Source organism: Lissotriton vulgaris, chromosome 1_1, assembly GCF_964263255.1.
Source record: "Lissotriton vulgaris chromosome 1_1, aLisVul1.2, whole genome shotgun sequence".
NCBI classification, from domain to species: domain Eukaryota; kingdom Metazoa; phylum Chordata; class Amphibia; order Caudata; family Salamandridae; genus Lissotriton; species Lissotriton vulgaris.
The window spans coordinates 1982200236-1982215751 of record NC_141685.1 but is presented as its reverse complement, the minus strand read 5'-3'; the positions used below and the strand labels follow the sequence as shown (position 1 = coordinate 1982215751).

Sequence of the window (15516 nt, the reverse complement as noted above, 5' to 3'; positions counted from 1 at the left end):
CCATCATTTCCCCCGAAACTTTGTCTGGCTGGGGGCAAAGGTTGTGATTTTTCAGGGCGATGCAAATTGTGCCCTCTCCACCGAGTGCCGCCGCTCCCTCCTGATTAGGATAGATCCAAAACTAGGAGACCTAGCGGATTCGAAGGCCGGCGCCTTTGCTCAGGGTGGCTTGTACGAGGAGCCTTTCATAAGGGAACTGGGGAAGTTCGTAAACACATTTACATCTTTGGACTGGGCCCAGTCTACCATTAAAAACGTTTTCCCTCGTGTTTTTTGAGAGGCCGGTCGAGGCAGGGGCCGCTCGAATGGTCGCCAGAACCATCAGGACACCCAGAGAGGCTCCGAAAAATTATCAAGACCAATCAAAGTTAAGACATTTCTACCCCACACGAGGACGCCGTGGGAAAGGCAGAGGCTTCAGAACAGGAGCATCTAATTCTAATTCCAGTGAGTGTTCACCCTTCTTCCCCTCAAAGCATAGGGGCGTGTCTAGCAAGCTGTTACCAAACCTGGTTGGCCATCACCCAGGATGCTTGGGTTTTGCAAACTGTGAGGGGTTTTCATATAGAGTTCACAGGGTTTCCCATGCAAAAGGTTCCGACACTGTCCTAGTGGATGAGGAAGTGTCCTCTCTGCTCCACAAAGACGCCATTGCCCTCACATCACCTCACCCTCACGGTTTCTTAAACAATATTTTTCTGTTCAACAAGACCGAGGGCGGCAAGAGGCGGTAATAAATTTAAGCGAGTGACTGGTGTACCGCCACTTCAAAATGGAGGGGATCCACCTCCTGCGAGATATATTCCGTCCCTCCGATTGGATGATCCGCTTAGACCTCAAGGTCTGGTGATCCTGATTTTTGCGCCCCATCGCCATTTCCTCCAGTTCGCTATGGGGCAGCTGGTCTTCGAGTTCATGGCCCTTCCTTTCGTGCTCTCTTCAGTGCCTTGGTGATTGGCGGTGGAATTCCTGAAAGCTCGGGGGTCAGGATGATAGTCTATTTAGATGATATCCTCCTGATAGTCTCATGTCCTCGTCAACTGACGAAGCATCTTTGGATGGCAGTGACTCTGCTCCAGGACCTCGGGTTTGTGATCAACGAGAAGAAATCACCTTACTTCCAACCCAGTCAATTACATTCTTGGGGTTTGTCATCGACTCCTCGTCCGCCACTGTCACTCTGCTGGCCAGGAAAGTGACGAAAATTCATCACGAGTTATGGTGGGTCCTTGCCAAACAACAGGTGTCCTTTCAGCAGCTGGCCCGGGTGGTGGGTCTTCTATCAGATTCAATTCAGGCCATCTTCCCATGGCCTCTCCACTATAGGGCCTTCCAACGCCTCAAGGCGTATCTTCTGTGGAAAGGTTACCCTTATTCTCACAAAGTGGATTTGTCCGCCGACGCAAGGGCGGAAATCCTCTGGTGGCTACAGCATATGGAGGCCTGTAAAGGCAGGGCACTCTTCGGGTGGCTCCGTATCTTGTTATTGAATCTGACGCCAGCAGGCTCGGTTGGGGTGCACGGTGCAGAAGTCTTTCCATGGGAGGATTGTGGTCTCGAGAGATTCAGTTCAGTATCGCGTATTCTTAAAGATAGTCAATGTCTCGGCAGTTCGTTATATAAACCACCTGGGGGGCACCAGGTCAAAAGCCCTCTCGGATCTGGCAGCAAGCTTCTGGCAGCACTGCGGCAGAGGAACCTCTCTGTGATGGCAGAGTACCTGTGATAGCGGATTTTCAGCCCCGTCACTTCAAGGATTCCAGTCTATGGAAGCTACATCAAGAGCTCTTTGCATCCCTCCAAGACCTTTGGGGTCCATTCACGATGGACCTATTTGCATCCAGGCTGGACCATCAACTTCCGAGGTTTGTCAGTTGAAGGCCAGACCCCATGGCGGTGGCCACAGACGCCTTTCTCCAGGACTGGAGCGTGGAACGGGGGTATGCGTTCCCTTCATTTGCGATGATAACATGGTCATCCGCTCAAGTCCACAGACAATCGGCAGACCTGGTCCTAGTCACCCCTCTTTGGAGGCCTCAATTGTGGTTTCCAGTTCTTTTGGAACTTTCTTGGGATTTTCCTATCCTACTCCCCCAGTTTCCTACTCTTCTAATGGATCCAGAAGGAACACCTCATCCGCTGGTGGTGACAAACTCATTGTCGCTCATGATGTGGAGGATTTCAGCAGGAGATGGCAAACCGCTGGCCTTTTATAAGAGGCTGAGGTAGTCATCTCAAAGGCTTGGGCGGACAGTACCGTCAAGAGGTACAAGTCCGCATGGGGCCGATGGTTGCATTGGTGTGTGCGACGGGGTGTCAATCCCGTGGTGGTGGTCCACGTCATAAATTTCCTAGCCCGTACTGCATCTGTTGGTCTGGCCTACCGGTCGATTAATACCTTCAGGTCAGCCATTTCATCAGGCCATGTCCCGGTCAATAGCTCTTCGGTGGGGGAACATCCCACGGTCTGCAGACTCTTATGAGGTATCGAGCTTTCCTTACCCCCAGAGCTACGGTGTTCGGCTTTATGGGATGCAAATCTGGTGTTGAATTATTTCCTATCCTGGCAGCCTAATCCATACCTCTCCTGTAAAGAGCTTTCTGCGAAATTTTCAATGCTTTTGTGTCTGGTGTCTTGTAGAAGGGTTTCAGATGTTCGTGCCCTGGATATTACGGGGCAGGTGTTCACCCCCAACGGGGATACTTTTACCTTACTCAGACGTACTAAGTGCTAGGGTTATCTCTTACCCAGAATTCCCGGATTCCCCTAAACTCTGTGTGGTTCGTTACCTCAAGGCGTATGAGGAAATGATGGAGAAGGTCCGCCCTCCGGGGGAACGGCAACTCCTAATTGCCCTTCTTAAGCCTTTCAAAGTGGTATCTTTTCCTACCATCGCCAAATGGGTCAGAAAGGTGATGCAGGAAGTAGGCATCAGTCTCAGCCATTTTGGAGCGCACACCACAAGAGGTGCAATGGCGTCCAATGCGTTTGGCATGGGTGCCCGCCTGGAGTATATCCTCAACACGGCAGTTTGGTCCTCTGATTCTACCTTTAAGAGGTTTTACTTTATGCCTGTCCTTGATATGCCTCAGATGGTTATGGGCAAGCTTTAAACAAGCATAATCCTCACCTCCTGTTCTGACATAGAATGAAAAATTTCCTAGCTAACGTAACAGAAAGTTTCAATTCTATTAAGGACTCGGAGGCGAGGATTATCCCGCCCAGTTCTCCTGGAGGAGGTCCCTCCCCAGTACTTATTTACATTCAGTGCTAAAGGGACTTAAGATTGATGTAGCTATGTGTGGTTTCACATTATGCTTACCTTGCAGGGTTTTTCCAGGTTCGGATTCCAATAAACAGGATGCCTGAAGAGGCGGTTGGGCTGTCTTCTCGCTCCGAAAGAGGAGGAATGGACGCTGGCAAGGGGCTATAATCTGCTGGACCATCCTGATTAGACATTGTTTTTGATTCTAATTGGTTAATACTTGTATTTTGATTCGACTACTCTTTCCCGATGGTTCATGGGAAGTGTAGTCTCATGTTGTTTCCTGTGGCTGCTACGACAATTAAAGTGAAGAAAGAAGGCATAACCCTCGCTTCAGAATCCTTAATAGAATTGAAACTTTCCGTTACGTTAGCTAGGACATTTTTCATTCTGATGTTTTCTTTAAGGCAACACTGTATGATAGTGTATAGTGGGTGAGCTGAGCTTGGAGGTACAGGTTCCTAGTTAATGTTTTGGTTTCTTCCTAAACATTACAGAATGCAAGGACTATGTATTTGCTTAAATTATTACATATAACTTTAGGAAAGGTGAATCATATCATAGTGTGTGGCCTTTAATTATTTTTCTGTTTTACAGTACATTTGTTTAATACATTCGACAAACAGGTTAATATTTATTAGTCCTATAACCATATAGTTTCACAAAACATCAAGAAAAACTTACTAGTATAGTAGGGAGCTGTAAAGATATATTTGTCATTATCCAGACTCCTTTTATAGAAACTATCCTCGTACGTCTCGTGATTTTCTTTCCACTCCTCTCCAGCACTAAAAATGTGAATGATTATCATCAGTTTTGAAAAATGAAAAACTCAACATACTATTTCATTAATCACTTTAGGCTTGATGAGGTGTATGTGTATAGATTAAAAAATAAATCCAATTCAAGTGTTAGTGGAAATAAGCGTGTTAACCACATGGCTGCTGCGGGGATTTTTGCGCTGTGCTGGATTTGCTCATATTCCATTATTCATGACGAGCTCAGCTCGTCATCAGCACACGACACCCGTGGGTGATGACGAGCTGAGCTCGTCATCAGCATCGAAAGGGATTCATAATCTTTCAAACAAACTTTAATCCTTTCAATTATTAATATTTCTATGTACGCTATATTTGAAGACATTAAAAAAAGGTTTCTTATAGTGCCCAAGTCGATCTTTTGTAAGAAGGAAATTATTATCCTATACAGCAACCATCCTCACTAATGCAGTTGGGTGTATCTTATTAGGTATGTTGAATTATTGCAGATGGAAAACCAGGCAATCGATTTAAATCTTGGTGCGATAAATGCTTGAGGCTTACTTCTTTGAGTGACCTGATGTTTAAATATTTGAAATCTGGCAAGCTCGAAAAAAGAAGAACAACTGAATTTTCTATAAAGAAACCTGTTAATTACAGAGGTAAAAGTGATTACAAATAATTGCTATCTTTATTAATAATATTGTGAGTGTCTAAGGATTTTATCCATCTCTGCATCCATCATTAAACTCTTGGGGCCCGATGTAGGAGCCCTAATACCGGTCGGAAACGGCCGATTTCGGCCGTTTCCGACCGGTATTAGGGTTTTCTAATGTAGGAGCATGCTTTACAGAATCGGTATTTTACTGAATCTGTATTTACAGATTCGGTAAAATTACCGAATCGGTAAATACAGACTCTGTAAAAATACCGATTCTGTAAAAGCACATGTAGGTAGCACATCTTTGAGTGCCGCAGGCCTTTCAGATTCGGTATTTTACCACCCAATCCAATTGGGTGGTAAAATACCGAATCCAGGTGTGCATGCACATCTGTGCATGCACACCTGTGCAATGTGACACACAGACATGCCCTTAGGGCATGTCTGTGTGCCACATGGCACACAAGTCCGGAATTGGGGTGCCAGAGGGTGTCAAAGTGACTCCCCCTGCACCCTTGCAAAAATTGTATTTTACCGAATCGGTAAATACCGATTCGGTATTCACCATTGATTCCTATGGGCTTCAAGGCCCATAGGAATCAATGGGGGATACCGATTCTGTATTTACCAAATCGGTAAATACCGAATCTTACAGATTCGGTATTTACTGATTCTGAAATACCTACATGTGCCCCATTCTACTTTACCACTTCTTAAATACCGAATCGGGAAAATTCGGTATTTTAGAAGTGGTAAAATAGAATTACCTACATCTAGCCCTAGGTGATTACGTTTCTGCTGAGAGCTGAGAGTTGAAAATTTATTTCATAATAATCACATACCTTCCTTATAAAATTGAATTAGCATGCAGATGATGGAATGTTCATATTTATATATTTCAGACTGTTTAAATCTTACCAGTTATGGGCAAAATAGAAATGATATATTGCTGTCCATTAATATCTATAATCCTTAATTTATTTTCGTTATTACACTATCTGCGTAAACCCTCCATCTTGTTGTAAAAATCACAATTCTATAAATGCTGTCCTATTCCATATACACTGACCTAGACCACTAATAATATCAATGTACAGTAGCGAGGGTTTCATTTGCTACTGTAGGTACTTAGGCAACCAGCATCCAGACATTCACCACCTGCCAGCCCATTGCTGTACAATCATCTGGCTGTATAAGCATGTCAAACATTGTATCTTGGGTGTCAGTTTCAACAGATGCCCCATATATAATACAATTTAAATAATCACTCTCTTCCAAATTTGATATATAAGGAATTTGTCCTTGAATTGTTTTTTAAGTGAACCAAGATATAGTAATTATTGACTTGGCTGTTAAGGAGTTTCTACTCTAGAAAAAAATCCTTTAAAGCTTCTTTCTTTGCTTACCATACACAAACGATCTGAGTTGATTGCTTTACCATAGCTTTACAATACTCCCCATCTACCGCTTTCTCTAAGTGGTTATTTTTCTTTATCTTTCTTTGTTTGAGAAGCCAAGATCAATATCATAAACCCCCGAATTGTGGCCTTAAACACCTTTTAAACTATAAGCCCACCCACCATAGTGTCATGGATAGAAAAAAAATTATTCAATCTCTGTTAACAGGAACCACGCGCAAGATTCATGGCCCAGCAATAACGCATCCATGACCCACCTTTTGGTTATTCTCGAATGAGATAGAGGGAATTTTATAACAATCACCGGATGACCCGAATAGACCCCTGCATGATATTGGTAAAGGATTTTAGGGATAGTGAAGGGGGGCTTAGAATAAATCTATCTGTGAAGTGGACCAACACGTCTTAGAATAACAGGGATGCACCTTGGCCGTTGGATTTAACTTGTGCCATACATCCTGTACCCCCAGCCGAAAACACAAAGATTAGAAAAGATCCATTCTGTATTTCTCTTGTTTCCGGTTTGGATTTGACGATTCCAACCTTGGTGAAGGATGATAATTAAAATTACCCACCAATATGGGTATCCCAGGAAGATTGCATAGGTCTCATAATAATGACTGAAGTGGGTTGATGTTGTCATGAATAGGGCCATAGAAAGAGACAGTAGTAAATATCACATTGTCTGTCTCTGAAGGGAGACAGCTAACCTGCACTTTTTTACGAATCACCACTTCTATGTCTGTTCCGTTTTTCCTGTCAACATCTCAAAACTCCTTAGGGGTGCTAAAACAAACCTCTAAAATTTTTAATACGATCTCTTACACATAGAGCCGCTGTTTTCATTAGTAACGTCTAGCCAATTCTTTCATACTGTCTTCTAGCAAACTTGCCCCCTGCAGTGACCCCAATTCACCAAACACCCACTTAACCAACCCCCACATGATAACCTTCAACCCTACTCCCACCCTGTGCATTCTACTAGCCTCCCCATACCTGTAGCTCCTAACCCATGAAAGTTAGGAGCTGAAACTTTTGCTAGCATATGGTGTGTTCTACATTCACCAGTGGTGGCCTAAAGCTTATCATTTTGAACCCTTAGGGTTCCCCTCATCTGAAACAATAACCCTCAACAGTTGCTGGATTAGTGAACATATAGAACCTCCCTCCTGAAAAAGCTGGGTGCCACAGTTGGGTTTGGGCACCCTTGGCTCTTAAAGTCTCAGACAAGCACTTCAATTCCCAACGTTTCCTAGAGGTTTCATATGGCATGTCCGGAAAAACATGTACTGAGAAATCATTCCCTTTTTTACTAATTTCATCTGGATACTTTTTCTAGAGTCTCCTCGAGAATTCTGAAGTCCTGGAAGCAGACCAGGTTAGTCCAAGGTTTGGCCCCATCCTTAGGGTCAATGGGGGAACTCTAAGGCCCAGGTAATTGAGAGATCCATGCAAGAATCGGGCAAGTCATAATGGATAGTCTGGTAATTTCTTTGGATATGTCTTTATTTTTGCCGAAGGTTTCTGGGATCCCTATGAGCTTTAAATTTGATCACCTAGGTTGATTTTCTAAGTCCTCAAATAGATATTGCAGCCATTGCTGCATCAGCCACTGGAGGCTTTACCTCGATTACTGTTGCAGGGAACAAGGGTGCATCCCAGGAGGATGTCTGAAACTGTAGACATTGTGGGGATTCAGGTTGAGCAGTCAGTACACCCTTACAGTGCCCTGGGATCTGCTTACCAGAAAGCAAGCTTGCCACAAAGAGTAGACAGGAGGGAACTGCAGGAGCCAGTAGGTCAAAACCGAACATACCAGTTACAATGGCAGGTCTCTCAGATTGTAGCTTATATATGCCCAAATATCCTAGCTTTAGTAGACATTCACTCCGAGATTTACATGATGGAAATGTGAGAACAACAATGTGAGACATTAGAGAGCAACTGCCATTCAGACAGGCAGTACCCTCAATTGAGCTAAGCAAACATGTGAATGGCTTGCATAATTGGATGCCCCTCACTACTGGTTCGCAATAAATTCAGGGCATCGAGGTCAGCTCAGAGCCACTAAAAATGAATCTTGATCAGATAGAAGGCTTCATAGATCAAAATTTAGAAGGATACAATGTTCTGCTCTGGGTTCTCCTTAAACAGCTGCTGGTGGAGGTTTAACAAATGAAAGTGGCATACCAGGAAAGGGCAAAGAAAATAGAGTGGAAGCTGGACTTGATAGATAAAGGGCGGTAAAATTTGAGCACTAGCTCCATGGAAACTGAACAAAGGATATCTAATTTGGAGAATGTGCAACAGCTCCACTCAGAAACTACAACCCGACTCCTTAAGGATATGCAGCAAGTGAAGGATAAAATAGAGGACTTAAATTTCCAAAGTTGATGGTGAGGTACAGCCATTAAAAACATACATTTTTTAAAGAGAATCTAATCCCTTCTCATCCTAATCCCTTATGAAAAACAATGCATTAACGTCTTTCACTTTGCATTGAGGAAGAAAGTGTAGCAAGCATCCAGCGGTTTGGAGCAATTTAAAATGGCCATGTTATCTGCTCTTTTTCATCATAAAACTATTAGGATGTTCAAATTTGGTGACAATGCGAGTAATGTTCTCTGAACTGAAAGGGGTAAGACTATATGTAGAAACCCTTCTTAAATGAGCAACATAGTGCCTTGAACAGAAAAGTGGGCACCACATTTATGGTACCAAATAGTTCCTCAAGAGTGAGCCTGTGAGGAGCAGTCGGAGGCAACCAAGGGTGCTGAAGCAGTGCACCTTGCCTGCATTGTCCACCACAGGCAGCACAACACAAACAGCAGTCAGCTGGTACTATATTATCATATACAAGACTAGCATACATTATCTTTCCCTGCCTCCGTAAGTGATTACCTATATTTACTATGCATGTAACTTATAACAGTTAATGGGACTATGAATCATAACCTCTGGTATTTCATCTCAATATGATATAGGGAGTTGTCAGAGAAGAGTGTTGGAGCTTGGCGATAAAAAGCAACCCTTAAAACCATTGAAAGCAGAGAATGGGTCCAAATAATGTCAGTTTGAGATTGAGAGCAGAACTGGGGGGCATATTACCAACGATTAGTGATATTTATCGCTAACTAGGCTTAGCAACACATTTTTTATCGCTAAGCACCGCTGGAAATTATCAGTGAGATAACGTGCTATTAGCAACGTTTATCTCCAAATTGATAAATTTTCCGGCGATAGCATGAATATCGCTGAGAATACAGCGATATTCACGCATTAGCGACAAAATGCTCTTAGCCTTGTTATCCACCTCCCATTGGATAACATGGCTAAGAACTAGTCAGAGCAGGCGTTAGTTTTTGGCGATAGCGGGAATATTTCCATCGCTACGCCTGCCTTGCAAATAGGCGATAGCGACATTAGCGACTGCTTTCAGTCGCTAACAGGTTGGGTATGCCCACTTTGCATGTAATTAGCGATAAATATTGCTGACATGCAAAGCGGGACCCAAACAGCTCGCTGTCGCCTAAAGCTGTCGCTAACTGCTGTTAGCGACAGCTTGCTAATAGAGCAATAGAATTATCGCTGCTTAGCGGCCGAAAACGGTCGCTAAAGCGGCGATAATTGCCTATTGCCCTCCTTGGTTATATGCCCCTGCATTCTTTGAAAGTGTGAATATCTTTCAATCAGACAGCAACACTCTCTACGTAAATCAAACTTGGGTTTATTTTTTATTTTTTAGTGAGAAATATCAAACTGGAGTGAGAAACAGGGAGAGAGAAGGCATGATATCCAAGAGAATTAAGGTATATAAACTACTGTAAATACTGACTATAAATATTTTCCTCCCAACCCAGTAAAGTACTCTGAAATGACCTAGGGATCTGTAGGTGCTTTACCAAAAGCGGCATATCAATAAATACATAAACCTACCGTTAGCACAATACTATGAATGAAGAGTAGCATTTTAAAGTGAACCTCTTCCAGGTCTTTTAATAAAATATCTACACTGATCTCATAACACGAGGGTGTTGAAAGTAGTCCAGGAGGGCAGGGTGCATTTCACATTTTCAGGATATCCACATAAGCGATATTAATTAACACGTAATGATGAATGTGAGTAGAAATCATTGCAAAGTGAGTCATTCTCCTGCATTATCCTTCTGGTCTTGGAATCCCCTATTATTATTATTAGTACCTCTACGAACTAATAGTATAAGATATAAAGATAACATAAGAAAGCTTTCAATTGTAATGCAGAATCTGGAAAATACCTAGCGGTTTAAAAATATGTTGTCTTCATCCTCCACTGCTTGGTTTGTCGAACGATCAAACCTGCTTTCAAAAGGCCATGTCATGCTGTAAATGCATATAGACATTTATGCAAGATAAGCATAACTGTGTTTTGTCTCCCTCATTCTTCTGGACATAAGCGTCCCTAAGTGCAGTGTCCATTCACCCTTCTCTGAGCACCCCTTCCAAATTTAGTCATGGAATCATGCTCCTCATACCTAGTCTACCACTCAGTTGCACGCTCTTGTTCATGTGAGCTCTGTACAGCATCTTGTCAGAAAGGGATTGAGGTTCTGAACATGAATTATGCAAAAAAGGCAAGTAGGTAGAGACAATATAAATAATCAAAATGTGATTTCTGAATGACAGGAAACTTAATTACACTTAAAGCAAACTATTAAATGTACCATTTTCTTCATTGTTCCAACACCAAAGTATTCAGAAAAGGTAGAGGATCTACACAACCAACACAAATATTGAACTATGCAGCAGAACCCTGTGATGTGTCACTGTGGCACAAGCTGATAAAGCTTAATGAGTTAAAGTTTTAGCTAGTAACCCACTACAACATTTGTTTTGTACTACAAATTGTCTGAATTTGTTGGCTTTTCCATTGCTTGTTCTATCAAGTAACATACATTGTCATACAGGGGGGCACTAGTGATCCCACAGCAAGATGGCTGCACAGTATTGCAGCTCTGCCAGCCAGTAGAATAATCTGTTTTATATACGGGCATCAGGAAGCCGTTGACAACCCTAACAACTGGGTAAACTCACTGCAGCACAAACTCTGCATTTAGGAGGGAAAAGAATCTCCAACCACCCACGCAGGAGGCTACAGAAGCAAGTACGAGGGTCCAGATCTTCCCTTCAAAAATTACGGATGCTAGTGGATAATCAGAGGACAGCGCCCCCCGTGGATGGGCGATGGTGCAGCACTGCATAGCACTGAAACAATCTGCAAGAAGTGACAAACTCCAGGGGCCTTATTTATGAAGGCCTTGCGCCACCGGTGCGTCACTTTTTCCCATGTTAAAAGTGACGCACTGGCGGCGCAAGGCCTTCATAAATAAGGCCCCAGGGGAGGTAAGACGCCTGTCTCCCCAGCGCATTGGGCCCGATCTCACTGGACAAACAAGGCTGTGTAATACACGGTAGAAAAGACCGACACAGGGCGGAGAGAAGCGCAGAAAGCCACTACACCCGTGCCCAGAGGGACCCAACTCACCATGTAGCAGCAGTGAACCAGCAGCGTGTGCACCGGGAGCCCTGAGAAGCCGGAGAGCCAGAACAGCGGTTGAGAGCTGAATGGAGACAGATGCAGGTCCCTCGGCGCCCGCCAATCACGCATTGGGCCTACACAGCATCTCCTTACTCCTGTGCTGTTGGAATCCAGTAAGTAGTGTTCATCACATTGTGAGAAGATAACCCATAAATACAACATCAGTATGGAGTACGAACCGTTCAAGCAGCCAGGCCCTAGGCGACTTTCAGGTCCTAACGCAGATGCAACCTCACCTGCACAGACCACGCCCTGCCAGGCTAACATGCTGGTGGCATGTTGAAAGTGAGTAAAAAAGTGGAATTTACGTGGGGAACTCCACAGCACAGCACCAGGCCCAGAAGTCCTCAATCACGCAGGAGACAGTACTGACACGGCAGAGACTTGCACTGATTAGACGGCAAGCCCTAACCCCCACACCCTACAATTACAAGACTTCATCCGCACAGGGGGGTGCATGAAGGGCTGCCCCCCTTCACAACACGCAATAACCCGGGAGCAGAGGTCAAAGTAAGCAGGTGGCGCTATAATAGCCCTACAGAGTGAAAAAAAAAAATTTCAGTCCGTTCCCCTACTTCTTTCTTTCAAAGAAGCATCCCGGGATGGCAAGAATAGTTGTACTTTATTAAAACAATAACTTTTTCATTCAGCTTGTGTGGTGGCCCAGGGGTGGCTCGTATTTCTCTGTTGACCTCCAGAGGCTGCAGCAGCCCCTCCCTGAGCTCTCGCAGACTGTGGACAGGCCCATTGTCATTCCGATTGAGGCTGATTATCCCTTTTGGAATGACAATGCGCCCGCCCGCAGCCTGCCTTTTTGCATATCATGTGCCAGAAAAAGCCGTTAGGTCTCGCCTGTGTGAGCCATTATAAATGGCAATGGTTTTCAGCAATGCTTCACAGCATCAGTGATACAATGCAGGGTGGCTAAAGTAAAAAAATAATAATACGAAAGCCTTCGACATGGCCACCTATGTATATTTATAGGCGCATGCTCCATACATGTGAGCCCCTACAAAACTACGTGTTGATTTAAAAACCTTTTTGTTACTGATCCAAGTTGTACCAGGTAACTAAAAAAATGAATGTGCAAAGGTGTGTTTTTTTTGTAAGTGAACGGGAGGGTGGGGGGCACCACAGCAAGACAGTAGGGACGCAGGAGCAACAGATGGAGAGAGCTGAAGGGGACACAAAAGCAAGAGTGGAAAGGAAGGAGAAAAAGCAATTCAAGGATTGGTGGAAAGCAAAATGGAGGCTGCTTGTGGGGTAGTAATGGGTAGAAGCACATGGGCGAGCTCAAGAAAGAGGAGGGCATAACAGAGGAGCTTTCCCCAAACAGAGTACTGTGGGTAACTTGCCCCCTTGTGTAATTTGTCAATGTTCTACACAGAGTGAACTGAGCAGGAGCAGTGATGGGACAGAAGAGGACACAGGAAAGGAGAGTTGATGGGGCAAGAGAGGTGTCGGGGCAGGAGAAGTAATGGGCAGGAGAAGTGACAGGGCAGGAGAAGTGACAGGGCAGGAGAAGTGACAAGGCAGGAGAAGTGACGGGACAGGAGCAGTGACGGGGCAGGAGCAGTGACGGGGAAGGAGCAGTGACGGGGCCGGAGAAGTGAAGGGGCAGGATAAGTGACGGGACAGGAGAAGTAAAGGGGCAGGAGAATTGACTGGGCAGGAGTGGTGACTGGGCAAGAGCAGTGACGGGACAGGAGAGGCGACAGGAAAGTAGAGGTTATGGGGCAGGAGAAGTGATGGGGCAGGAGCTGTGATTAGTCATAAGCAGGAACGGTAACCGGGCAGGAGCAGCGAACGGATAGGGTCAGTGAACGGATAGGAGCAGTGAACTGGGCAGGAGAAGTGATGAGACAGGAGAAGTGATGGGGCAGGAGCGGTGATCGGGCAGGAGTGCTGAACGGGCAGGAGCGGTGAACAGGCAGGAGCGGTAAATGGGCAGGAGCAGTGATGGGGCAGGAAAAGTGATGGGGCAGGGCCAGTGACAGGGCAGGAGCAGTGATAGGCCAGGAGCAGTGACGGGCCAGGAGAGGCAACAGGAAAAGAGAGGTGACTGGGCAGGGAGGTGACTAGGCGGGAGAGGTGACCAGGCAGGAGTGTTGACGGGGCAGGAGTGGTGACGGGGCTGGAGTGGTGACGGGGCTGGAGAAGTGACGGGTCAGGAGAGGTGACAGGGCAGGAGAAGGGACGGGGCAGGAGAAGGGACGGGGCAGGAGAAGGGATGGGGCAAGAGAAGGGACGGGGCAGGAGAAGGGACGGGGCAGGAGAATTGATGGGGCAGAAGAGAAAACTGGAATGGCATGGTGAGCAAAAAACTATGGATTTAGGCCCAGATCTCTGTACTGGGGTAAATGTATGACATTAATCTGCATTCTATCCACCAGTTGTTCATTTTGCTATATTATGATTGAGCAGCTGGCTGGCTGACATGAATATGAAGGAGCCTTTGTAGGTTTCCTTGAGTCTAGTTTCTCCTGAACAGTCCCTTTCTTTTCTGAGCCCTCCTTAATACATGTGTACAGGATGAGCCCTGTATTCATGTCCTCAATGTTTGAAACAAAAAATACTCATGGATTTCTGAACAATGAGAGTAAAGGCATTAAGGTAACATGTTGTTCCTGCTTATATTTTGCACGCTTTACATAAACCTGTATTTCCTATGAGTGTTTGCTTTTTCCTTAATTAAACCTCAAATACACATGTTTATCCATTGTTTGAATTAAATAACTTTATAAGCTGTAACTGTTCAGTGAAATGCTAAAAGTACAAAAAATTAGTATGTTTTGATACTTCTAGCCACACCCATGACTCCGCCCACTTTTGGTTAATCCTGCCCCCTGATTCTCCACCCACAATTCCCCTATTTATTTTTCCCCACTTCGACCACTGACGTAGATGAATCACCTGCAGCATCAAAACTCAAAGATTTTTGGGCACCATGTGTGATATTTGACATACTTGCTGTTCGCCATTAGGGAACACGAGAACTGTTTAGAATAACTTTCCTAATTTGGAAGGAGGTCTGACTTTGGCGAGATAAATGTGCAAATATACGTCATGATTTTTACTGTGACTGATTCATTGTACTGGTGTTTCCAAGTGGATTTCTTTTTTCATCTTCCTAAATTGTTACTGAATTTTTTACAAATGTAGTATGTACAATATGACTTTCTAAAAGACATTTACTATGTGAACATTTAACTGGACAATGTAAAGATATACATGTCATTTTTTTTAAACAGTTTTTATACACACACTGACACATATGTATATATGCAGATGAACAGACTTTAGTTTGGTATAAGTTACCATTGTTAAGTGTGAGGAGGGGACATGACACCCAAAAGGCAGAGTTCCCAGTAGGCAATAATGGGCCAATCCTCCCTCACATTTGGTATTAAACGCATTAATATACGCTGCACATCTCAATATGTGGGTGATACCATTAAATCTTTTCATGTATGTTTGTTTTAAACCAAAACCCGGATGAATGGGGGTTACATTTGTGCACAAGGTAAAATAATAATGAGGAGACCAGACTACTGCCAGAGCACTTCCCACATGAAATTGCACAATACAATTTGTGGGGCAGAAAGCAATGTTTTCCATGTGGCAATGTATGTGTGTTCTGGTAATAAACTCGAATTTTACCTTTGCACTGTAGTAATAAATGCATGTTTTTGCTCTACATGTATTTCCACTGCCATGGTACATATGTGTGTGTGTTGAGATATGTATATATATATTCACTTAGGTTTCAGGCCTTATATAGTGATGATGTCACATATTACATCATTCATGACATGGTCAGTGACATCACTGATGA

General features: G+C 44.2%; 1 protein-coding gene across 2 annotated transcripts in view; it reads right to left on the bottom strand.

Annotated features, from left to right (window-relative positions):
* CACNA2D1 (calcium voltage-gated channel auxiliary subunit alpha2delta 1) overlaps window positions 1–15516 on the bottom strand; it is a 1701483-nt gene that overhangs the window by 129706 nt on the left and 1556261 nt on the right. For both annotated transcript variants that reach the window (XM_086919803.1, XM_086919796.1), the window contains one exon: window positions 3951–4054. In XM_086919803.1, coding sequence (XP_086775929.1) covers window positions 3951–4054 — 104 coding nt within the window. The remainder of the gene's footprint in view (window positions 1–3950; window positions 4055–15516) is intronic.